We start from the raw sequence: 23,739 nt of genomic DNA, 5'->3' as shown, positions 1-23,739 counted from the left end.
CTCCGCTCCTCCCGGCGTCCCCCCGCAGCACCTACCTTGCCAGTTGTAGGCCCCCGGAGCGCCAAAGTACACGGTGTTGTGGGTGAAGCCGCCGCTGGTTCCCAGCTGGCACATGCCTGTGGCCAGGTAGTCTGTGTTGCTGTTGCACATCTCGTTGTGGTACGTCTGCCAGTCGTCAGTGGGGTCCAGCTCGAGGTCGTTGCCCCGCACGTAGCACTTGCCCACCATGCGCCGCTGGTCCTCCGACCCTGACCACAGCACCTGGGTGTAGCGGTGGGCGCAGACCTGGGGACACACACAGCCTGAGCCCACAGCAGGGACCGAAGGCCGGCTGTCTCCTTGGCCCTGGGCACCGCTGGCTTGGCTGGGGAGGAGCTCGAAGAGGTCTCCCAGCTTTTCTGCCATGCCACAGTGACACCTGGACCTGCATCTGCTTTCCAGGATTCAGAAATCTGCTCTGAAGGGTGGGAACACTTTTTGGGAAGGCCAGGAGGTCCTGGATTTGAGAGTGGCTTACAGATCTTGGCAAAAGGAAAAGGGGAAAGGATGAGGGGATGCGGGGCCCGGGCTCTCCGGTCTAAACAGAGCAGATGAAGGAACTTAACCTCTCTGCTGTGCCCTCTTAATGGGTGGGCCATTGTTAAAATAATCATAGCAATGACACCAGTTAATAATAGCAGCAAACGCCTACTGAGTGCTTCTTATACGGCAGACAGAAGTCTAAGCTCTTCACATACGAACTCCAGTCGGTCTCCCAACATACCCCTGAGGAGTAGGGACAATTTCCACCAACCCCCCCATTTTAGATAAGAGGCTCAGAGAACTAAGTCTCTAAGATCTCACATCTAGGGAGACGCAGAGACTCCTCAAACCAAGGTTGTCAGGCTCCCAAGTCTGAGCTCCTAAGCGCTAGGCTGCTCCTGCCTGTCTTATAGCTTCTCCCATATACTGAAGGGGCTCAACAAACAGTCGTGGGACACATCAATCAGAAAAGGGTGTTGAGGGACGCCTGGGTGGCTCAGTCGGTTAAGCGGCTGCCTTCGGCTCAGGTCGTGATCCCAGCGTCCTGGGATCGAGTCCCACATTGGGCTCCTTGCTTGGCAGGGAGCCTGCTTCTCCCTCTGCCTCTGCCTGCCACTCTGTCTGCCTGTGCTTGCTCTCGCTTCTCTCTCTATGACAAATAAATAAATAAAATCTTTAAAAAAAAAAAAAAAAAAAAAGAAAAGGGTGTTGATAAAACAGCCAGAGGCCAGGGGAAACCCGGAACTGGGTCTGCTGGCTTTCTGTGTCTGCTTCCAGCCGTGAGCTCCCCCAGCAGCAGGCCGGAGTCACTGTCAAGCCGCTGGTGCTAGCCGAAGCGGGGCACACAGTAGGTGCTCACTGAACATCTGTGGAGTGGGTATGCTTGCAACTGAAGAAGGGCCCGAAATCTAGAACCACCCTCAACAGAGGCCTTCCATAACACAGTCCTAAAATAGCATTTCCTTGAACTGAGGCGGACCCGGGGTTTGCAATGGTGTTCAAAGGTAACAAACTATAACAGAGATGACTATGGGGGTGGCCATTGATTGGATGGGGACACACTCTCTGGAGTGATGTCAATATCTCTTTGATGGGTGTCGGTTTCACAGGTGTTTGGTTGGTCAGATCTCCTTAAAACTTAAAATCTGTATGTTTCACTGTCTGTAGATTTCACATCAATTTTTAAAAAATGAAAAAAAAAATTGCCTATCTGGGATTCAGAAATTGAGACCCCAGGGGCTGACACTGAAGAAGGCAGCCAGGAAGTGACAAGTGACAGCAGGGAGTGGCCCCCAAACCCCCAGGGGTGAGCTGGGGTCAGCAGGGCTGTGCTTCTTCCGCCCGCCAGCCTGTCAGGAAGGAGAGGGCCCAGGCCACACTGCCCCGGGCTCTCTCTGCCCTTTCCTCCTCACAGTTCCCTCAGCTCGTTCCCACGCAGGGTGAGCACCCCGGGAGAGGGTGGCGGTGGCGGGGGGGTAGGAAGCGGGTGATTCAGACAGGACTCAGGCCCTGCCAGGCCCTGCCAGGCCCTGGAAGCATGCCAGAAGTGCAGATGGAGGAGGCACTCAGGACCGTGGAGACATCCAGCCACAGAAATGGACATCTGCAAGGTCCCAGTTCACTCACTGAAGACCCCTTTCCTGCCCTCCAGCTCCTGGGAGATGAAGGAGAAGACTGGCGTAGAGGGAGCTGACAGTGAAAGCCCACTTACCAAGACTCTGCCTGCAGGGCCCTGGCTGGCCACTGTCACCCCAAGCCACATGTCCTCAATAATGTGATGGTCAGGGTCACCTGTGGGCATGGGAGGGATCATGAGCCGGGGCGCCCGTCCTCCCAGTGCTCAGAGCCTCTAGAGGGTAGGGGTTGGTTTTCCTGGACCTCCGCTCCTGCAGGCCACCCTCCCTGTGCCCTTCTCCAGCCCGCCATTAATCTCAGCTCCACAGATGCCACGTGGTCCCTCTTTCCTCTAGCACTCCCTCCTCCCAAAAGGGGAAGAAGGGAGTGGAAACCGCCCAGTTAAGCCGGATAGCTCCTCCAGGTCACCCTCCGTGCTACCCCCTCCCAGACGCCTGCCCCAGTGCTGACCCCCAGCGCCCTCCCCTCACTTTTCTCTGAGATGTCCATCCGCTCACAGTCGTCCTTGTCGGCAGTGAGTGGGCACAGGTACACGGCACCGGTCCGGTTGGTGTAGCCATCAGGCAGGGCGAGGTCCCGGGGAGCACCAGCCAGGAGCCTGGGTGGGGAGGATCCAATGAGGTTGGCGGGCCTGGGCTCAGACTCCCCAAAGCGTGCTTTGAACAACTTTCTGTTTAACATGTTTGCTGAGCACCTGCTGTGTACCAGTGCCAGGCAGTGTTCCGGGCTCTGGGGTCAGGAGATGAATGGATCCCAGCCCCGGTGCTCCAGGAGCGGCTAGCGCAGGAGAGGCAAGAAAACAGACATCTGCAGTCAGTGCCTCCAGAGAGGAAAGCAGGGCACAAACCAGTCCAGGGCAATGGCATGGGGAGCAGTGCGGGAGGCTCACAGACAGAGGAACGGGACTGAATCTGAGGATGGCCAGGGCTCACCAGGAGAAAGGGAGGAAGGGCACAGTAGGCAAAGGTATGACCTGCATGAGGGCCAGGAAGCATGAACAAGCAGTGTGACTCAGGATCCGCACAGCCCTAAGTGTGGTGGGAGCCAGGAACATGGTGGGGGGTGGGGAGGGCAGGGTAGGAAAGGCGTTTCAAGCAAGGCAGTGACATGATCAGATCTGGGTTTTGGAAGGGGTGCTTTGGCCTCTGCGGTAAAGGTAGACTGGAAGAGAGAATGACTGGGGGAATCCTGGCACAGGTTTCAACTTCCGGTGGGGGTGGGAGCTGTGGGAGATGACACAGGAGGCATTGGTCCTTCCTCTCTAAATTATATGAGGACTCGGGCCCAGGGGCTAGCACTGAAAGGTGACACTGGATGCATGGAGTGTCCCTGAAAGCAGAGCCAGGTGAGCTGAGGTCAGCAAGGCCCCTAAGCAACCTGGGTGATGTCTATCCCTGCCCCCCGCCACACGGCACTACCACCCCCTAGAGACAGGCATACAAGCTATGAGGGGATGGGCACCTGACACTTTGTGGACAATGGAGCCGCAGGGCTGAGTTCTTGGCAGGTGGGCCTGAGAGTGGGGATTGCCTCCAGCATGCCCAGAACCCATCTTTGGGGACAGCGACTGCAAGTTCCTAGAAGGGTGCCTAGGGTCCTGGTCACACATCCCACTGCAGACAGGTGGCTAGAGGGCAGGAAGGCAGAGCAGCCTGGGAGCAATATCTCAGAACATGGTCTTTGGCCCACCAGCATCAGAAATCCCTGGCCAGGGGCTCCTGCGTGGCTCAGCTGGTTAGATGTCTGCCTTCAGCTCAGGTCATGATCCCAGGGTCCTGGGATCGAGCCCCACATCGGGCCCCCTGCTCCACAGGAAGCCTGCTTCTCCCTCTCCCACTCCCCCTGCTTGTGTTCCCTCTCTTGCTGTCTCTCCCTCTCTCTCTCTCTCTCTCTCTCTCTCGGTCAAATAAATAAATCAAATCTTAAAAAAAAAAAAGAAAGAAAAGAAATCCCTGGCCGATTTGTTAAAAACTGGCAAACTCCTCAGCCTACAGCAGACCATCAGAATTGAACCTGAAGGCGGAACCCCAGAACCAGCCTATTTAACAAATACTGTGCACCTCAGGTCAAGACTCCCTGATCATCACCTCCCTGTCTGTAGCCTGTGGACATTCTGCCTGGATGGTCTCCCGGATCCTGATGGACACAGCCTTCTGGGTAGCAGGCACCTCCTAGATACCCCTCCGTCTGGCCCCGGCACCATCATCATCCCGAGGTTCCCAGCTCAGAACTGGGCTCCGGGCTACCTGCCAGAGTCTGGAGGAGCACAGCAACATCCCCGCCCACAGCTCCTGCCTGGGACCCATGAGTGAGGGCAGCGAGAGAGTGGGCAGGGCTGGGTCTGGGCATGCTGGGACCTGGGGTGCCTCCGCCCACTGGCTGTCAGGAATGCACTGCCTGAGGGTGCTGGGAAGGGGGTGGGACCTCTGCCTGCGCCTCACTTCTCCACTCCAACCTCAGCTGGGAAGTGTCCCTGGGGGCAGGGGTGCAGCTTCTCCAAGCAGAGCAGCGCTAGGAGGGGCGGGCAGGAGGGCTGGCAGGGCGCCAGGGTGGCAGCCCGGGCCCGGTTAGTCACCCTCTGTCTGGCCTGGAGAGGGTGCCTGGTGAGTCCACTGCCTGACCACCCAGGTCCCCCCGCCCCCTAGTGACTGCCAGGTAAGAGAGGGAGGCAGAAGCCCTAGGGAAAGGAAATGTCTCCGCTTGTGGGAAAAGAACCGAAGGACCTGGTTCTTCCTCAGGAGGGATGTTTCTTTTCCCTCTCTGAGCTGTGAGTGCTTCATCGGTGAAATGGGGACCACGGCTGTCCCACCAACTTCCAGGGTTGTTGAGGGGAACAAATGGGTCCATGTTTCAGAAGGGCATTTGGACTATGACGTCATGGCCAATGTGAGCACTTAGTCCGGCATCAGGGACTGGACTTCCGTCCCCCGCAGGTGTTCCTCCAAGCAAGCAGGAGTGGTTAGGGAGTCTGGAACAGAGGGCAAAGAGCAGACTGGCTGTTTAGAGGGAGCGGAGGATGGGACCTAGGAGTCCTCCCATGATGGCAGAATCACTGGGCAGGCGGGGGGGGGGGGCACTGGCTACGATGAACTTGAAGGGGTAGGTCCAGGCCTCAGGAGGCGAGGTGTGCCTCGGGAGCCCAGGCTGCATTCCGAGGTGGGACACGCAGTGGAAGTGTTGCTGTCCCCCAGCTGCAGGCTGGGTGGCAGGGGGGACCAAGCTGTGGGGACATGGGGTGGCTGGGGAGCAGGGTAACCATGACTTCCCAGCTCTGTTCATCTCAGAGGTAGGGGACTGAGGGACCCTTCCTCTTAGCCTCCTGGGGTACCGTGCAGGGAAAGCCAGCCATGAGTAGCATTTGGGACTGAAATCAATCCGTTTGCCGTCCATACTCACTCAGGCTGTCACCCTGCCCCAGCCTTGTGCCCACTGATGGGCGGTGGGGCAGGGCGGGTGCCCTAAATTCCAGCCCCACATCCCAGGCCCCTCCCTCCCCAGAGATTCCATGGGGAGCCCCCCTCTAACCCCCCTGGGGTATTTTTAGCTCCTACTTGGCCTGCTCAGAGGCCCTTTAAGGCCCTCTGGCTCCCAGCCCAGGATCTAATGGGTCCCCAGCCAGGGGGCTGGGAGTTGGATGGGGGAAGGCCTGTGCAGAGGGTCAGGTCCAGATCCCTCAAGCCACAGCCAGGTGTGGGAGAGTTCTTCCTGGTACAGAAATGAAATGGAAAATAGAATGCAAATGCACCCCTCTACTGCCTGCTTTTGGGGCTGCTCCAGAGCAGTGGGTCCAAACGCTGACCCCTCCCAGATCACCAGTGAGTCCAACTCCAGGCAGCTGTCAGAAGGGAGGCCAGCAGGATGCTCTGCCCAGCTCTTAGAGCACAGAAGAAAGGAGATCTGACTTCCCCTCTCCTGGAGCCGGGCTGGGCCCCTCCGGGACTAGGGGGATGGATGAAATGACCTCTCAAGGGCTTTCTGACAGCTCCTCAGCCTCGTCTTTGGCTCCAGCCAGACAGCCCCTCCTGGCCTCTGGGGAGCCCTTGAACTCCAAGTTCCATAAAAGCACTTCCTCACCCCCATTCCATCATTCTTCCTGGGGTGGGGGTAGTGGGGGAGGGTTCAAAGCTAATGCAACGGCCAAGCTGAAAACGGCAGAAGCGGAGGAGGCTGGGGAATGGGGCCCAGGAGCATTCAAAGCACCAGGCTTCTCACCCTGAAGAGAAGGCTCCCTGGGGGGCACTGGGGTGGGGTGATGCTCAGAGAATCGGCCAGTAAGATTCAGGGAGGCACCTCGGAAGCTTCCGGTTAACCTGGAGGGTAACAGGGGCCAGCAGAGAGACCGCAGGCCCCAGCACCGCACTCCTCAGGGTTCCCTGCCCCCTTGGCCTGGAGGCGGGTGGGTGGCACCGAGCGCCGCTTCAGCGCTGAGACCAGGGTGCAGGTGCAGGCCGCCCTCGGATGCTGGGTCCCAGCTCTGTGCCCAAAGTGCCGCCCGAATTAGCCATCTCCCTAGAGGCTGCTCCTGTGGCAGCCGAACAACAGCCTTCTCCATCCTCCCCTACGTCGCCTTGACGCTGCCCACCCAGCCCCCTCTCCCTCCTGGTGACTCAGCCCTAGAACTAGAGCAACAGGCCGGAGGAAGTGAGAGAATGAGAGAGGACGGAAGAAAGAGACCTTGGCCCCAAACAAGGCTGTTTGTCTCATTTCTTCTCCCTCTTGCTGGCTCCTTAGTATCTTTTCCCCTTTTGATCCTCTGCGGTGTGGGGAGAGGGGGGTTCCCCCTGTTCTCTATTCTCCATCTCTCCTGCTGCAACAGACATCTTCCTCCGTAGCTTAGCTCGGGGCAACCCCCTTTCATTTCTTTCTCTAAAAAGTCAGGCTTCCCCTTCCTCCTGCCCTCGTCCTGGGCGGGTCGCTGGAGAAAGCCCAAGGAACAGGGCGCTCCACGGTGCAGGTCTGCCTGCAGCCACAACTGTTCTGCCCATCTCCTCCAGCACGAGTCTTGGAGGCTGCCAGGTGCCTGCCCTGCCCAGGGAAACATGTTTTAGGAGAGCATGGCAGGTAAGCCTGGCTCCTGCCTACCTCAGATATGACCTCATCAGACAGAGGCACAGCCACGCCCGCCCCAGGCTCCGTAGACACCCTCAAGTTCAAGTAAGCGCAAAGGGGAGAGAGAGCTCCAGAGGTATCTTTGTGGTCTACAAGGTCAGGCCAGACCAGGACAACTGGATTCCCAGGAGGGAACCACAGAGTAGGTGCAGGGGGCCGGGGGCAGAGACCAGCTCCCAGAGTAATGGTCCCTCTGCTTCCCCAGGGCTCGTCACACATTCCACCCAGAAGCCTGAAGCACCTTGGTCCGGCCCTCTTCCTCACCCGCACTTCCCGAGACAGGGAAGCCAGGGCCTGGGGGTAGGGGTGAACTCCGATGTGGGAGTTCCCTAACTCGGGTCCAGAGATAAAGACGATGGGAACGAGATAAAGACCTGGAGTTTTAGCCGTTTCTGAAATAAGGCCTTCTTTGAAAACAGGATGAGAACTGTGCTCTTCCCTTCCCCTTACTCCCGAAGGACGCACAGATGTAGGATTTTCCGTGTATTTGCAGGACCCCCCCCCCCCCCCCGCAAACCTCCTGCAGACCTTCAATGAACTGAGGCTAAGAGTTTGTTCAGGACCAGGAGACCTCCCCCCCTTTTCCAAAAGGGCTTGTAGGCTAACAGAATATAATACCTGACTGGTTGGTTCCCCGAAGCTGTGCGCTCAGACAGCTGTTCACATCTGGCTACACAGCTGGCTGCAGCTTAGCCCAGCTGGCCCAGCTGGCCCTCCCAAAGGGCCAAGGGGCAGAATTCAGCGAAAGGAGGAGATGAGCCAAGATAGAGAACCACAGGGAGAGACATGCTACCCAAGAGAATGGCCGAGAACTTGCTCTAGAATTACCTGCCTCTCCACAGTTCATTAGTTTTAGAACCTTCTGGGCTTTCAGCAAGCCTAATGTGATCTCTAGCTGCCCAGGAAGAACAGTAAAGCCCCTCTGCTCAGCCATCTAGGGTGAGACCCATGGGTACAATGGCCTGGCTTTGGCATGAGAGCCCTGAGCTGCTCCCCGGAGACACAGGCACATACAAAGTGATGTACAGACACTGTCTCACTACAGTCCCACTGGCACCTCATGAAGAAGGCATGCTGTCCTTCCCTCACCCTTGACAGGTGGGGACATTAAGATTCAGGTAGTAGCGACAGATCCAAGACTGGAAACTGGCAGGGGGACTTAGGGGCCTCTTCTCCCTCCCCAGCATCTGCTTTCTTCTTAATAGGCCAACAGAGGCAGGAAGGAGGACATAGATCCAGGTCCAACCTCTCTTTGGAGAAAACTGGCCCCAAGAAGGGAAATATCTTGCTCAAGGTCACACAGCGGGTAGGGGGTTGGATGTGGGGTTTACAGAGGCCATTATCTACTCCAGATTTTCATTATTCACTCTTGTTTTCCCCACCTTCTTTTTCCACTGTGTTGTCTTATATCATGCAGATTCAGTATTGAAGTCTAAAAAAATCTGGGGCACCTGGGTGGCTCAGTCAGTTAAGCAGCTGCCTTCAGCTCAGGTCATGATCTCAAGGCCCTTGCATCCAGTCCTGCATCCGGCTCCCTGTTCGGTGGGGAGCCTGCTTCTCCCCTATGCCTCTACCCCTGCTCGTGCACACTTGTTCTCTCTCTCAAATAAATAAATAAAATCTTAAAAAAAAATAAAAGGAATTCTAAAAATTATTTTTCTGGGCTGGGGCAGAAAGAGTGCCAATACAGAAACTTGGGCTGGTAGCCACTTTCAGGGTCTCCAAAAGATGAAGGACTGGTCAAGGGCAGCCCACAGTTGCTGGTGCTGTGCTGGGAAGGGTGTGGCGGCCTTAGCCTCTGCAAAAGCGAGATGGAGGCCAGGTAGGCAAGTAGACTGGGCCAGGGCTGGGCCAGCAGGGCAGAGGCCAAGACTGAGGCAGAGTTTGGACTTTGGATATTCCAAGCTTCCTCAAGATTTTGCAGGCCCCAGCCAGAGCTGGGAAAGCTTTCAATACACCTTGTAGGAAACCCCGTCCTCTTGCTCGTGGAGCTAGACACCAGGTTGGGGTAGATGTCTGATAGGTTCCCCAGCCCAAAGAGGTAGGTGGGACCTGCCACACCTGTCCCAACTCCTTCCCTTCTGCCGTGGCCTCCCCTCTCCCAGCTGCCTTTTTTTCCCCAGCTGCCAACCTCAGCACCTGAGCCCAGGGCAGAGAAACTTCTAAAACCTAGACTTGCCCCTCTAGGCAGGAGTGGTGGGGGTTGGGGGGGGGTAATAGGAAACACGAGCAGCTGGATGCAATCTCCTTCGCTCCTCTCCCCTACGGGTAGCTGTTCCCCCTCCTTCTCCTTACAGCTGTCCGGGAAGGCGAACAGAAGAGAAAAACACCATTTCCCTCTTCAAACCAAAACAAACACACTCAGGGTTGAAGATTCAACATGAATCTGTGGAATGCAGGGAAGACGTCTGGTGGGAGGGCGCCCTTGTGGGGGTTGGGGTGGGGGACAGGAGTGCAAGCAGGAGTTGGGACAGCTCCTTCTGCCTCCCCATCTTCAAGGGGTCAGAGGAAGCTCCTGGACAGTTCCAAAGGCCCAGACTTGCCCATCACCTCACCCTGTACCCGCCAAGCATCAAGCTCCCAGTGGCTGCAAGGCCCTCCAGTCTGGATCTGCAGAGGGTGTGGCTGGCAAGGCCCTGGCGCTTAAACATACCGGGCCACAGTTTCTTCCCAGTTAAGGGGGAAGAGGGATCCACTGGGTGTTTACCTTGCAGTTTTCCCCAGGTCCCAGCCCTGGAGAGAAGTATTCCTACATTAGGTACGTGGTCGAAGGCGTGGGAGGAGGCTCAGGAAACGGGGATCCCACTTCTACTTTCAAGACAGCTTTATAGGGCTGAGGGGCTGCGTTTAGACAGGTTCTGGCTGGGTCAGCACTTGCTAGGGATTGCGGACCCCATCCCACACCCAATCCCTCTGCTTCCCGCCAGACCTGGGTAGGGAAGGCCTGCCCAGGTTTCCCCCCCACCCCGTTTAATACCCGTTCACTAGAGCCCGTGCCTCGCGGGCCTGGAAGCCGGGCTGCGACTCGGCTCTGGATCCACCCGCACCCCTGCACACACACTCTGTCCCCCCCCCCCCAACGCCCCTCCCCACCCCCAGCCAACCTCAACTTACAGGTAACGCTGCTGCCGCTCCGTCTGCCGGTGGAGGGCGACCGAGTAGCCGAAGAGGCTGCCCGGGTTCTTGGCCTCCTTCACCACCAGGAATCGGGTGTCCAGGTTGAAGGCGGAGGCGACGCGGCCGCCGGCTGCCACCATCAAGGCGAGCGCACAGAGCATCCGGCGTGGGACGCAGGCGGAGCGGCGGGGGCCGGGGCCCATGGCTGCGGGGGCGGGGGCCGGGGCGAGAGCGCGTGAGGGCGTGCAGCTGGGAGTGAGGACCTGTTCACCTGCTCCCCGCGCCACCGGAGAGCACTCGGGCGGGCTGCGTCGCTGAGCCCCGCAGCGCTGAGAAGTTTCTGGCCCCCAGCCCCGGTCAGTTTCACGTCCGCTCAGGGTCTGCGCTCTCAGACTCCTCTTCGAGGCTCGCGGGTCTACTCTCCCGCCTGCCCGGCCCGCGGGTCACCGGGCCCCCCCCCGCCCCCGGCACCCTGCCCCCAGCTCGTCCCGGCCGCGCCCCCTTGGCCGCACCGTAGCCTTCGATCCTGGCTCGGCGGCGGATCTGGGAACGCAGACCGGTTGACCGCACGAGAGACGGGAGGGAGCGGTCCCCTGCGCGCGCGCCCCGCCTCCCCACGCCCAAGCCCGCACCTCCCCACCTTGCGCGCCCAGCCCGGGCTCCGCTTTCCTTCCGGGGAAAGAGAAAAGGTCCCGGCTCCGCTACCGCCTCTTAAAGGGGCAGCACCGCCCCTCCCTCCTCATCCTCCCTAACCAGGCTCCGCCCTCTCCCCCAAACACCTGTCGGGAGCCCCCAAAGGCTTGGATTTCCCCTCTCCGCCCCTTGCTTCTCCCAGGGCGCGTCACCTCCCGAGCAAGATGGATTGGACGGGCGGGGCCGGGGGGTGGGATTTGTCCGGCTGCTTTGCTCCGGCGGCTACCGCTGCTGGAAAGGCCTTTCCTGGCGCGGCCACCTCTGCGGGCCCGCTGGAGAGCCCCGGCGTTGGCGCATCTGGGAGGCGACATTCGCGCGCCTCTGGGTGGAATGCCGGCTTCGCCTCCGCAGCGCTGTGAGTCCCTGAGAGGCTGTTGGCGGTCTCTGGATGTTCTTCCTCGCACCCAGTCCCTTCGCTGTCCTTGTCGAGATGTGTTTCTCTTGCCCGCCCGCCCCTGCCCACCCTGATCCGGGCTGGATATGGTCCCTCCGCAAAGCCAGACGGATATTCAGCAGTCGTACTAACCGAGCATTGCTAATTGTGATGAGCCGCAAGACAGCGCTTCCCCACAAAGGGCTCCGCCTTCTGGTATCCCTTATAAACCATTCGGGGTGGAAATGGGTCCCTTCTGCTTAGAATGCACTGTGTGGCCCGGGAGCGGGGCCTAGACTCTAACCGTGTCTCGTCCACTCCAGCCTTCAGGGCCCAGCCCAACAGAGGTCTCCTCCTCCTACCCAGGCTCAGCCTGAGTGTTGTAGTCTGGGCAGAACGCCAGCCTCCCTAGGTGTGTAGTGGGTGGCCCCAGGTGGAGGTAGGTGGGCGGAGCGCAAAGCGCTAGTCATCCTCCGAAGAAACTAACTGAAAGGGAACTTCAGGGAACTATGTACTTTCTTGAATCGAACTCAGATTTCTCATACCGCAGCATAGAGACTCACTTCCCCTGCACATTCTTTTCTGCAGGCTGAAGGAACTTTGGCCCAGAAGTTCAGCCTTCAGCCCTCACTCTCTTGCAATTTGATTTAGAGTCCCTGTCTCTGAGAGTTTATAATAAAAAGGAAACTATTGTGTAGAAAGTGCTCAGAAAAAAAAAAAAAAAGTGCTCACTCAGCAGGAACTATGTTAAGTGCCTTACAGAGATTATTAGATTCAATCTTCACAACAATCTTTGAGGGTTATCTGCTTTATGATGAGAAACCTGAGGTTCAGAGAGGTTAAGCAACTTGGTGAAGACCACACAGCTTGGATTTTAGTTCTGTATTATCTGACCTTGGAGTCCTTCTTGTCCCCGTATGCTAATCATTATCATTGGTATGATACTCAGGGCAGGTCTAGGTTTGGGGGAACCTGAAGCTTGTACCATTTGGCACCTCCCTAAGGAAGGGAAGAAGAACTCGGAGTACAAAATTATGTTAACAGCCTGGACAGGAACTTGAATTTTATAGTTTATGAATCATTTCACGCGCAGACTCCTATATCATCCTACTATCCTCCCTGTGAGGTCAGGATTATCATTCTCATTTAACTTAGGAGGAAACCTAAGGTTTCCAAAGTCCAAGTTCAGATGGCTCACAGGGGTGAGGGTGTGGGAGGGGGCAGAACTAGGACTGGAAGCTACTCACCACAGCTGTATCTGTGAGAGACAAGTCCCAACAGATGTTGGTCACACAACCAGATGCATTGGAGCAAAAGCAACTACAACAACAGTGTTCTCTAAGGTTCCCAAGCTGTGACTCCCCAGAGTCACCCAGCCTCTCCCCATGGTCTGCCTTGTGGCCCATGGCCTGCAGGGGTTAGGAGACATCTGGGCATAAGGAACAGAAAGCTGATCTGGGTGGAGGTTGAGCAGTTACCTTGTTCTCCTTTGGGCTGGCTGCTGGTCACAGCTGTCTTATTCCTGGAGAAGAGAAGATGTTTGGGGCCGGGAGGGCAGGGGCCAGGGCAGACGCTCTGTGTGGGCAAGGAGTCCCACCTGAAACAGCTTTGAGAATCCTGTGATGACAGATGGGCTCTATGCCAGGCGTTATCTCTTTGGCCATCCCAAACAGGAATGACCAGTATGTCCGATCCCAGGGCTGGGAGCAGGAAAGGGATGAGGGATGGTTTTTCCATTCCAGGGGAGTATCCTGAGGGAATGTGGGAGTGGGAGCAGGACTGCCTGGGAGCAGGAGAGGGCTCGAGCGAAGGAATGTGGGGGAGCGTCAGAGAGATCTGGGGGAGACGGAGTGGGGATGGAGGGAGATGTGGACACTGAAAGGGTCTCTGAGCTGGAGAGAGGCAGAAAGAGAAGCCTCAAGTTCATGACGATGGTCTGAAGTCCCCTGGTTCCAGTGACATACCATCCATAGCCTGATCTCAAACCTGAGTTGAATTTGTCTTGGCAACTCTTCTCCGTGGAAAAGGGCCCACCTAGAAAGGTAGACAGAGAGAAACAAGGGCACATCAATAACACACGTGAGAAGGAATCAGAGTCCTTTTTTTGATGTTTAACTGCTGATGCTTATAAGCCACACCCCTCCCCCTGTGCCCTACACCTGGACAAACTGATAACGAACTCCCTGGTGGGGGGAGCATGTTCCCTTCTTTGGTGGCCACTGGAGATTCAAACCCCTTTCCCGCACAAATCCTCATCTTGATCTCAGTCCCTAACCGCAATAAGGCTTTCTCCTCTCCTTGCTCTCTCAAGCCATTCCAGATCTTGCTCAACAGGCCAGCCCTGCTCTCCCCCAGAGACCTCGATTATGTAAATAATAAACTCTTTAATACCCTCTTGGCCTGTGTGTGACGTCATCAGTCTTGACATCAAGCAAAACCTTGGGTGGGGTCTGTCTGCTTCTGCCAGGGACGATGAAAACAGGTCAACTATGGGTTCTGCTGTGGAGGAAGGGAGGCTTCTTGGAGGAGGAGTATCTGGACAAGGGAGAAGGGAAGGACTAGTAGGACAGAGCCTTGGGAGAGAAGAAAAGAAGAGTTATAGAGGTCTGGATTAGGGTGAAGTTTTCTGAGTCACAATGATGACAACGTTGAGATTCTTTTTTTTTTTTTGTAATATTTTATTCATTTATTTGATAGAGGGAGAAAGAGCACGAGAGGGGAGAAGGTCAGAGGGAGAAGCAGACTCCTCATGGAGCTGGGAGCCCAATGCAGGACTTGATCCTGGGACTCCAGGATCATGACCTGAGCCGAACGCAGTCGCTTAACCAACTGAGCCACCCAGGTGCCCCAACGTCAAGATTCTATCCAGGTGACTCGGTTTATTCAATGCTTGCTAGGTTTGTGTTAGCCTTCCTCTGGGGACCCCACCCCCCATATCGCTGTCTCAGAGCCCCGGACCACTTGGCTTGCTAGCTCCCTCCCCACAGGAAGCTCTGAGCGCAGACAGGTTGTGCGTGGGCGGCTGGAGGAGAGAGAGATGGAGCAGAATTAAGGCGCCTTATGAGTTGAACATGGGCTCTCTTCAGCCCTATCACCTTGGGCAAGTTACTATCTTCCTCCAAGCCTCGATTTCCCCATCTGCACCATGAAAGGGCTGGAGGATATGTCTCCTTATTCCCCAGCCGGCAGCCTGTGTATCCCAAGGCTCCTAAGATTTGTGGAACTAAGTGGACCAAATCTATTGAATTAAGACTCAGGTCTCTATCTCTGATCGGAGTTGAAAATGCAAATTACTGAGGAGCGAAGGAGGAGCAATGAAGCATGAATGGGTTTATCAGATTTCCTTTCTCCTGCGACCTAGATACATTCAAGCAGATGCCCCGTCCCTGCCTTGGAATCTGCCAGCTTCAAACATTCACTGACACGCCCCTGTGTACCGGCCCAGAGCAGGGAACCCCCAGGCGTGCTCAAGGGCACCTTCGGGGGAGGCCGAGCTTTCATCCGGACCCCACGTTTGGAGAGCTGTCAAATGTAAACAGTCTAAACCTTTACCACATTGTATTTTAGGGCTGGTGCTTGGGGGGCAATGGTGGGGGTAGGTAGAGGGGGCGACCCGCAGTCACTCTCGAATCTTCCAGCCCTTACAATGACTTCTAGTCTGGGCTTGCCCTGTGATTATAGACCCATAGGTCTGTGGGAAAATAGAACTGGGGCCCAGAAGTCGCTCACGACGTGGTGGTTGTGTCACCGTTTACGGCAGCTGTGTTTCCAGAAGCATGACAGTCCCTTGGATACAGGAGATCTTCAATCACTGCATGTCCAGCCGAATTCAACCAGCCACGTGTTCTTTATGGCCTTAAAAACAGAGAACCCAGGCGAGGTGAGTGGAAGGCCAGTTCTGTCTCATAAATATCCTCTTGTCCCTTTCCCTTCCCCAAGCCTGGGATCCTGTTGGGACAAATGTCTTGGCTCAGTGGGTTGAAAAGGAAAGTCAGAATTCTGAGGCATGAATCGCTGTGCCCACTGACTCACTTCCTCCTCCCCACCCACTCCGGACCCAGCTGGGCCCTGAGGAACAGGTTGGAGCCTCCTCCCCGCCCTTGCTCCTCCTCCCAGCACCCCACCCCCCTGGGGCCTCACTGTGGACCTCACCCCTGCCGTAGAAGGCTGCAGCAGGACAGGAAAGCCAGATACCCCTGATTTGCAATCTGCTTGCAGGTTTCCATGAGCTAAGGAGCAGACTACAGGGCAGTGGGGGTGCGGGCAGGGAAGGGTGCGGGGTTGGGGGAGCAGAAGCCCTGCTCTCAGGCTCCCCGCTCTGATGTGTGAGGCAGGGCACCCTCTGGAGTTTGATCTGGGAGGTAGCAGAAATTCTCCTCTTCATTAAGGACCCTCTCCTTTCCTGCCAGGATCACAGAAATTCTCACCATTAGGCAACCTCCCTGTAGCCTAAGGCCTTGTCTCCTGAAGGTTCCTATGAAAAGGCGGGGAGCTCTACCTGGCAGGGCAGCACGTGGGCTCCCTGGCGGAGACCGGCAGGATATTACAGCATCACCCACAGAAACCAGAGCCCCGGGGGAGAAATGATTCAGGCAGCGTGAAGGTGGGGGGGGGGGGAGGTTGTGGTGGGAAAGGCCAGAGCTGGGACAAAGAATAACTTCATGGGTGTGGGAAGGGGCAGGCAGGGGTTCCAGACAGACCCCTGGCACTACCCTCCCTGGTTAAGGGTTGGCATGACGGGGTAATGAGGAAGGGATTTCACTTTCCTGCAAAACAACACCCAGAGTCCTGGCTTTTTTCCTCGGCAGTTCCCCTTCCCCACCTTGTCCTGGGATCCTGGGTTTGGTTGGTTTGGAATAGGGTCAGGGTAGGAGAGCCTCTGAGCCAGGTACATCAAGACCACTCACTCCTTCAGTGGCAGAACTGCTCTGGGCAACGTCCTGATGGTAGCTGGGAGGCTCAATCACTGAGTCAGATGGACGGAACCCAGGGCTACGGCCTGGGGGAGGATGAGCAGGCGCACACAAGGGCACAGACCCTGGGAGGTGCCATGGGCCAGGCAGCAGAGCAGAGATCTCAAGGACAGAGGCTGGAAGGGACATGCTCAGGAAAGGCTTCAGCATGCTGACCTTGGAATGGAAGGGAACGGATGGGTTCCCACCTGGCAGTGAGCTGAGAGCTTTTGTGGATTCCAAAGATCCATCTGGGGCTGATGCAGGGAGGGACCTGAGGAAGGGTGAGGACCCGCCCTATTGCAGAGATGGACACGGACCTGAGAGATGCTTGGGTGAGGTGGGGGCAGGAGATGGTGCAGGGGACTCGGGGAGAGGTCAGTGGCAGGGATGTTTTGTGAGTCTGCGGGACATCTAAGGCCTCCTAGGTGGAGGCACAGGTCGCCCCAGCCATCTGCCAGGGACCCCAGAACAGGGGTGGAGAGAGGATAGACCCCAGTGTAGTGCACTCCAAACCTACCAACAGAGGGAAGTTCTTAGGGGCCTTTCCCCAGAAGCACTAGCCTCAGCCTGGACATGACCAGGGCCATGGCGGTCTGGCTTCTAGTGGTCAGGCTGGGGTCACAGCAAGGTCCCTGGAGATGGTTCCTGGGGCACCGTCTCCCTCAGACCCTTGCCACCCACACCCAGGACTCCAGGCCCTCCAGCTCTGTCCTTTGCTCTGTCTAGCCCCCTTGTTGTTCTCGCTCTCTTGGTGGCCCCATTTACAACCCCAGGGGCCCGCACTTCATTCATTCCATGCCTTCTCTATTCTCTACTCCCATAGACAGCTTTAGGCTTCAGAACACTGTACCCCCAAGCTCGCTGCCAGGGTGCCAGGCAGGGGGACCCGCTGCCCCCGTGAGCATCGGCCTCTAACTCACTTTTGGTCTCCTCTGAGCCTCAGTTTCTTTGCAAAGGGTAATGATCATGCCCAACTCTAGGGACAGCTGGGAGACTGAGTGAGAGCCTATCTGGAGAACATGGGGCATGGGGCCAGACACTAGGCCTTTCCCCTCTCCTCCCTGAAATAATCATTACCCGGCTCAGAGGCTCTCCTACCCTGACCCTATTCAAAACCAACCTTGCGGGCACCTGGGTGGCTCAGTCAGTTAAGCATCTGCTTTTGGCTCAGGTTGTGATCTCGGGGCTCCGGGATCGAGCACCTAGTTGGGCTCCCTGCTCAGCAGGGAGTCTGCTTTTCCCTCTGCTGCCCTCCCCTGCGCCCACTCATGCACCTGTTCTCGCTCTCTCAAATAAATAAATAAAATCTTAAAAAACAAACAAACAAAAAACCCCAAACCTTGGACAGCTTGCAGAATCAAGCCTCCAACACCCAGCTGCTCAGCTCAGCCTGGGGCTTGAGGTCCTCCAAGACCACTGCTTACCTTGGGTCCTTGCCCTCCACACTCCCGTTCTTTCCCCATGGCCCCAGCCTGTGGAGGGTGGGGGAGGGGAAGGTCTTCACCCTCCAAATTCTGCTCACCCCTTTCTCAAGAGCTTTGTCCGGGGTGTTCCCTCCACCTGCAACCAGCACCGACCACAGTGCCTTTCTGCCCACTGACAGCTCCCCTTCTGTCAAAGCCAACTGAGGTCTACCGTCTTCCAGGCTCCCTGGGCCTCCACAGATGTTTTCTGCTCCAGGATAACCCTGTTTTTCCCTCAGATAGAGTGCTTGTCACGTTGGGCCATTGTGTCACTTATTAGCTTGGGCAAAATTGCTTAAGCTCTCTGTGACTCAGTCTCTCCACTACACACTGGAGTGAACAGCCGCGCGCTAACCATGCAGTCGTTGTGGAGAGTAATTAGGAATTGTGCAGCACCTGAACATAGTGAATAGGTCAATAAATGCTATTTTTTCTTAAATATTTATTTATTTGACAGAGATCACAAGTAGGCAGAGAGGCAGGCAGAGAGCGACAGGGGGGAAGCAGGCTCCCTGCTGAGCAGAGAGCCCCACATGGGGCTCGATTCCAGGACCCTGAGATCACGACCTGAGCCGAAGGCAGAGGCCCAATCCACTGAGCCACCCAGGTGCCCCAATAAATGCTATTTTTTTATTAAGATGGTGAAGGGGGTGACAGTGGCTCTCTGTCTCCCAACAGCCCTGACTCCAGGGAAAGCAAGGAAAAGCAAGCACAGAACCTCTCTCCACCTTACCCATAGCTCCTGCTATAGTGCTCTGCTTGGAGTGGAGGTCAGTGATACGCATCAAACTGAATCTTCTCTGGTCCATCAAACAACTCATAGTGCTTCTTATGGGTTCCTCTTGGCTCCATTCCTGTGGGACATGGACATTTCTATGTCCAGGAAGTGAACCCCTGAGAGCTAGTGGAGGTATCAGCACCTGGGGAGCCCCATCACAACACCCCCACCCCCGAGTAGCCTGGTTGGCCTTCCCCGGGGCTCCCAGAGTGGGACAGGGATGGGGAGACAGTGGAGAGTAAGCATCCTGGAAGACTTCTTGGAGGAGGAAAATGGAGAGAACTGGGCTGAGAAAAGGGATAGCCGTTTTCACTGGGAGTCTCACAGGGCTAAGCCCTATAGGACCTTTATTCTTCATGACCAGCCTGTGACCTCAGTCCTATTATCCCCTTTTCCAGAAGAAAACAAAGGCCCAGACTGGCAAAGTGACATGTGCAAGATCACAGCACCGGTTGAGGGGAGCAGCAAGATTCTAATCCTGATCTGCTGGGCTCTGAGGGGAGGGCTCAGCCCAGAGGCAGTCCAAACTGGGAATGGTGGGAGAATTCCAGCCTTGGGCCAGCTGCCCACGCATCCAGGGAGGCGGTGGGCGGGGCGGAAACAGCCACCAGAAGCCAGGGGCACGCGGCAAACAAGGGTGCCAGGAAATGACCCGGACCCGGGGTCCTTCCTCTCGGCCCGCCCTGTGCCCCTGGCCAACTGCTGCCTCCCATTCCTGGTGCTCTCTGTAAGAGAACAGAGAAAACTGGGCCAGAGGCCAGGGATGGCCAGGAGGGTCTTGAAGCCCCGGAGGGGAGCCCTACCAGATCTTAGCCACCATCATGCCCCACCCACTGCTGCCCCCGGGTCCCAGGAGGAGACACAGAGCAGGATCCTTGAGGTCTTGTGTTGTCTGCCTCGGCTGGAGCTCAGACGGGGGCAGGGCGCAGATAAGGCACGCGGAGAGATGTGTGTTGAAAGGAAGGACGGCAAGTGTGGCGTCAAAACCGTCAGGCTGGAGGTGAAGAGACTTGGTCCTGACCTGGTTCCTGCCCCCCCCCCCCCCCCCCCCCCTGCCTCGTGACCCTGGACGAGTCTCAGAACCTCCCTATCCATCAGATCAAGTCGTTATCCTGGAATACCCATCACAGCTTGGGTCCCTTCCAACTCTGACAATGCAGGTCTATTAATTCTTTGACTCGCGCACTAACTTGTTATTTCAGCGAAATACATAGTACAGTTCAGTGAGTATATTTGGGAACTAATGAAGTGGTGGGCAGAGCGGCAGTAATAAGCAAAGGCTGTCGGCGGGGGGTGGGGGGGCGGTGATTTGTTAAGAGCAAGGTGGCCTGGGTTCAAATTCTCCCTCCATCACCTGCTGACGGAGTAACCTCGGGCAAGTCCCTTACTCCTGTTGAACTTCAACTTCCTTATCTGTAAGAGGGAGATAATAGGAGTATATACTCCATGGGGTTATTGTAAAAATTAAATGAGATAATGTGAATAAAGGAAAATGGTACATAGCAAGTGCCCAGCAAATGTTAGCTATATTATTCCTTAGAGATGCGTGAATTTCAGCAGGCAAAGATGGTGGTGTGTGTATGGGCAGGGCTTATGGTGGGGTCGGGGGGACACATGGGAACAGTGTGTCCTTAGATACAGAGGCAGGAAAACCCAGTAGGAGTCTAAGGAGTAGCAAGAGGCCAGTCCAGACAAGGTGGAAAGAGCTAAGTGGAGAGCAGATGGTGAAGGGCTTTGGTCAGGCTAGGAAACTTGGATCTGACCTTCTAGATTGGCGTTTTCTAACTGATGCTCCCCCAGAGTTCCATGAGCTGCTACTGGATGTTTTATAAACATAGGTAGGGGAGGTAGGAGAGGTGTGGGGGGAGCTTGGGTGGCTCAGTTGGTTAAGTGCCTGCCTTGGGCTCAGGTCATGATCGCAGGGTCCTGGATCAGGTGGCGTCAGGCTCCTGGCTCGGCAGGGCGTCTGCTTCTCTCTCTCTCCCTCTCTGTTTGTGTGTACTCTCTCCCCTTCTCTCTCCAGCTCTCACTTTCTCTCAAATAAATAAATAAAATCTTTAAAAATATATATATATATATACAAGGGGGAATGGCAGAGAGGACTAGATGTCCACATGCAAAAGAATGAAGCTGGACCCCTACTTCAGATCACAGACAAAAATGAACTCAAAAAGGATCAAAGATCTAAATGCAAGAGCTAAACCTATGAAACTAGGTTTTCTGCAAAGAAAACACAGGGATAAGTCTTGGTCATTTGGATTTGGGAATGGATTCTGATGCGAGGACCCTGAAACCACAAGCAACAAAAGAAAATATAGGGAAACCCCGGTGCCAGGTATGAATATTTGCATCCCAGCCTTGACCTTCATATGTTAAAAAGCTAATCCCCCACGTGGTGATATTAGGAGGTGGGGTCTTTGGGAGGTGATTAGGTTGAGAGCCTAGAGCTCCACGATTGGGATTAGTACCTTATTTTATCTTCTAAGAATTTATTTTCTTTATTTTTGTGAGAGAAGGAGAGCAAATGAGCATGAGTGTGGGGGCAGGGGCAGAGGGAGAAGCAGACTCCCCACTGAACAGAGAGCCTGATGAGGGACTCGATCCCAGGACCCTGGGATCCTGACCTCAGCGGGAGGCAGCCGGTTAAGCTGCTGAGCCACCCAGGTGCCTGATTAGTGTCCTTGTAAAAGAGGCTCCCTATAGGGAGAAATCTGCCCCTGCACGGGGGCCCTCACCCCGCCGTGCTCACGCCCTGAGCTTCCCCTTCCGCCTCCAGAACTTCGAGCGGCAAATGTCCGTTGTTTACAATCTTCCCAGTCCATGGTATTTTGTCACAGCAACCAGAAGGGACTAAGGCACTGTGCCTCACACTTTAAAACCTCAAAGTTGGGGCACCAGCGTGGTTCAGTGGGTTAATCCTCTGCCTTCAGCTCAGGTCATGATCTTAGGGTCCTGGGATGGAGCCCCATATGTGGCTCTCTGCTCAGCAGGGAGCCTGCTTCCCCCCCCCCTCTCTCTGCCTGCCTCTCTGCTTACTTGTGATCTCTATCTGTCAAATACATAAATAAAAATCTTTAACAAAAATAAAACAAATAAAACCTCAAAGTCCTTCAAAGGACACCTTCGCAAAAAGATAATCCCTAGGATGGAATAAAATAGTTCTAGATCACATATCTGATAAGAGATCAGTACTAGAATATACAAGGGACACTTACGAGTCAATAGTAAAGAGATGAGGAATTCAGCTGAAACAGGGGCAAAGGGTTTGAATAGATATTTCTCCAAACAAGGCATAGAGAGAGGCAACAAGCCTAGAAGGAGATGCTAGTCGTTAGGGAAATGCAAGTCAGAGCCACAAGGAGACACCACGTCATGCTCACGAGAATGGGTACAGCCAAAGAGTTAGGTAAGTTTCAGTAAAGACGCCGAGAATCCGGAGCCGTCGTGCACCGTCGGTGGGGATGTTAAATGATGCAATTGCCTGAAAACACAGTCTGGCATTTTCTCAAAGAGTTAAATATAGAGTGACCTTTTGGTCCAGCAATTCCACTCCCTGGCGTACACCCAGGAGAAACGAACACACACGTTTCCGCAAAAGCTTGTACACGGGTGTTCAAAGCAGTGTTGTTCATAATAGCCCCAAAGTAAAACTCACCCAAGTGTCCATCAACTGATGAATGGACAAGCAAAATGTGTCATGTCCACACACCAGACTGTTATGTGGCCACAAAGAGGAATGAAATGATACACATTCCAGTATAGTCAAACCTTGGAGACATCTTGCTGAGCAAGAGAAGCCAGGCACAAAAGGCTATATATAGTATGATTCCATTTATATGAAATGTCCAGGATCGGCAAATAAGAGACACAGAGCACATTAGTAGCTGCCTAGGGTCCAGGGGGAGGGATGGGGGTGCAGGCTAGGGATGAGGCTAAAGGGCCTCAGAGTATGAGATTTCTTTTGGGGGTAAAGAAGACGTTCCAAAAGTAATTGCGGTGAGGGTTGCTTGACTATGAATATTCTAAAAACCACTGAACTGTACGCTTTGACCGAGTTGTACGGTATGCGAATTATATCTCAATAAAGCTGTAAAAAGGAAAATATAAGGCAGGGTGCAAAGCTATCATCATGTTTACTTAGGAAATTCTGGGTCTGGGAGGGGAGTTTTTGCTTGGGAAAAGCTTTGAGCTGACATGTATTGGCAAACTTGGAGTGTCTTAGAGTTTGCAGCATTTCCCAAGAGGATGACCGTAGTTTACCGTGGAACCGTTTTCAAAGGAACTTCTCTTTGCTTTTTCCAAAACTCATTTCACAGAACACAGTTTGGGAAGTCTGGCCACAAGGAATGGGGAGCCATTGAAGGTTCACGCAGTGGGAGAGGCTGGGTTTTGAGGGAGAAAGGGCGGCGGTAGGGAGAATGGAAGGAGAAAGGGCAGCTTAGGGACCTGGTGCCAGAGAGATGGTTTAAAAGCATCCAAATAGACTTTTCTCTAAAGAAGATACACAAATGGCCAATAAGCACTTAGGAAGATGTTTAACATTATTAGTCATCAGGGAAATGCAAATCAAAACCGCAGTGAGATACCACTTCACACCTGCTGAATGTGCAGGCAGGGGGCAGGGGTCTGACTTTGGTTGTGTGTGTGTGTTGTGTGAGGGGGGTGGTTGTGGAGCCACCCTGCCTCACCCCTCTTTGGCTCCTGAAAAGGGTGCTTCCCTCCTCCCTGGGTTCCCCCACCCAAGCCTTAGGAATTCCCAGACCCTCCCTGATCAGGACAGGAGCTCCCCACCACCCTGGCGCTTCCGGAGAGGATGCTGGGGGCTCTCATTCATCCTGGCTGTGTTTATGTCCCTTTTCCTGGAAGTGGGCTGGGCACCAGTCTTTGCAAGGCTGGAGGGGGTTGAGAAAGACCTAGATCTGGAGACCTAGAGGAGTTGGGGCAGTGGGGAGCAAGAGAGGATAGGGGCAGGTTGACCTGATCAGAACGTGGTTGGAGCAGGAGCCGGTCCAGTCGCAGAGTACCTTATTTCCTGCATAGGCCCCCTCCCCTAGGCCATGAGAAGCACACCCAGAGCTCAGGGCTGACAGAACA

General features: G+C 55.3%; 1 protein-coding gene and 1 long non-coding RNA gene across 6 annotated transcripts in view; one reads left to right on the top strand and one right to left on the bottom strand.

Annotated features, from left to right (window-relative positions):
• ITGA3 (integrin subunit alpha 3) overlaps positions 1-13,042 on the bottom strand; it is a 30,400-nt gene extending 17,358 nt beyond the window's left edge. The window contains exons 1-5 of one of the 5 annotated variants that reach the window (XM_004764802.3): positions 12,928-13,042; positions 10,381-10,588; positions 2,628-2,755; positions 2,234-2,313; positions 36-285 (exon numbers count right to left, since the gene is read on the bottom strand). In XM_004764802.3, coding sequence (XP_004764859.3) covers positions 36-285; positions 2,234-2,313; positions 2,628-2,755; positions 10,381-10,586 — 664 coding nt within the window. In that variant the 5' untranslated portion in view covers positions 10,587-10,588; positions 12,928-13,042. Of the gene's footprint in view, positions 1-35; positions 286-2,233; positions 2,314-2,627; positions 2,756-10,380; positions 10,589-10,895; positions 11,156-11,602; positions 11,804-12,927 lie in introns of those variants that run through there. The other 4 variants (XM_013062567.2, XM_013062568.2, XM_045070394.1 and 1 more) reach the window with 4 other exon arrangements.
• Positions 13,043-15,060: 2,018 nt separating this feature from the next.
• Positions 15,061-20,620, top strand: LOC123389168. Its single transcript, XR_006603728.1, has 3 exons — positions 15,061-15,329; positions 18,546-18,637; positions 19,044-20,620. It is a non-coding gene; the product is annotated as an uncharacterized LOC123389168 (long non-coding RNA).
• The last annotated feature ends 3,119 nt before the right edge of the window (positions 20,621-23,739 follow it).

This window comes from Mustela putorius, unplaced genomic scaffold (genome assembly GCF_011764305.1).
Source record: "Mustela putorius furo isolate JIRA1106 unplaced genomic scaffold, ASM1176430v1.1 tig00003962_pilon_pilon_pilon, whole genome shotgun sequence".
NCBI lineage: Eukaryota > Metazoa > Chordata > Mammalia > Carnivora > Mustelidae > Mustela > Mustela putorius.
This window is presented reverse-complemented; position numbering and strand designations above follow the sequence as displayed.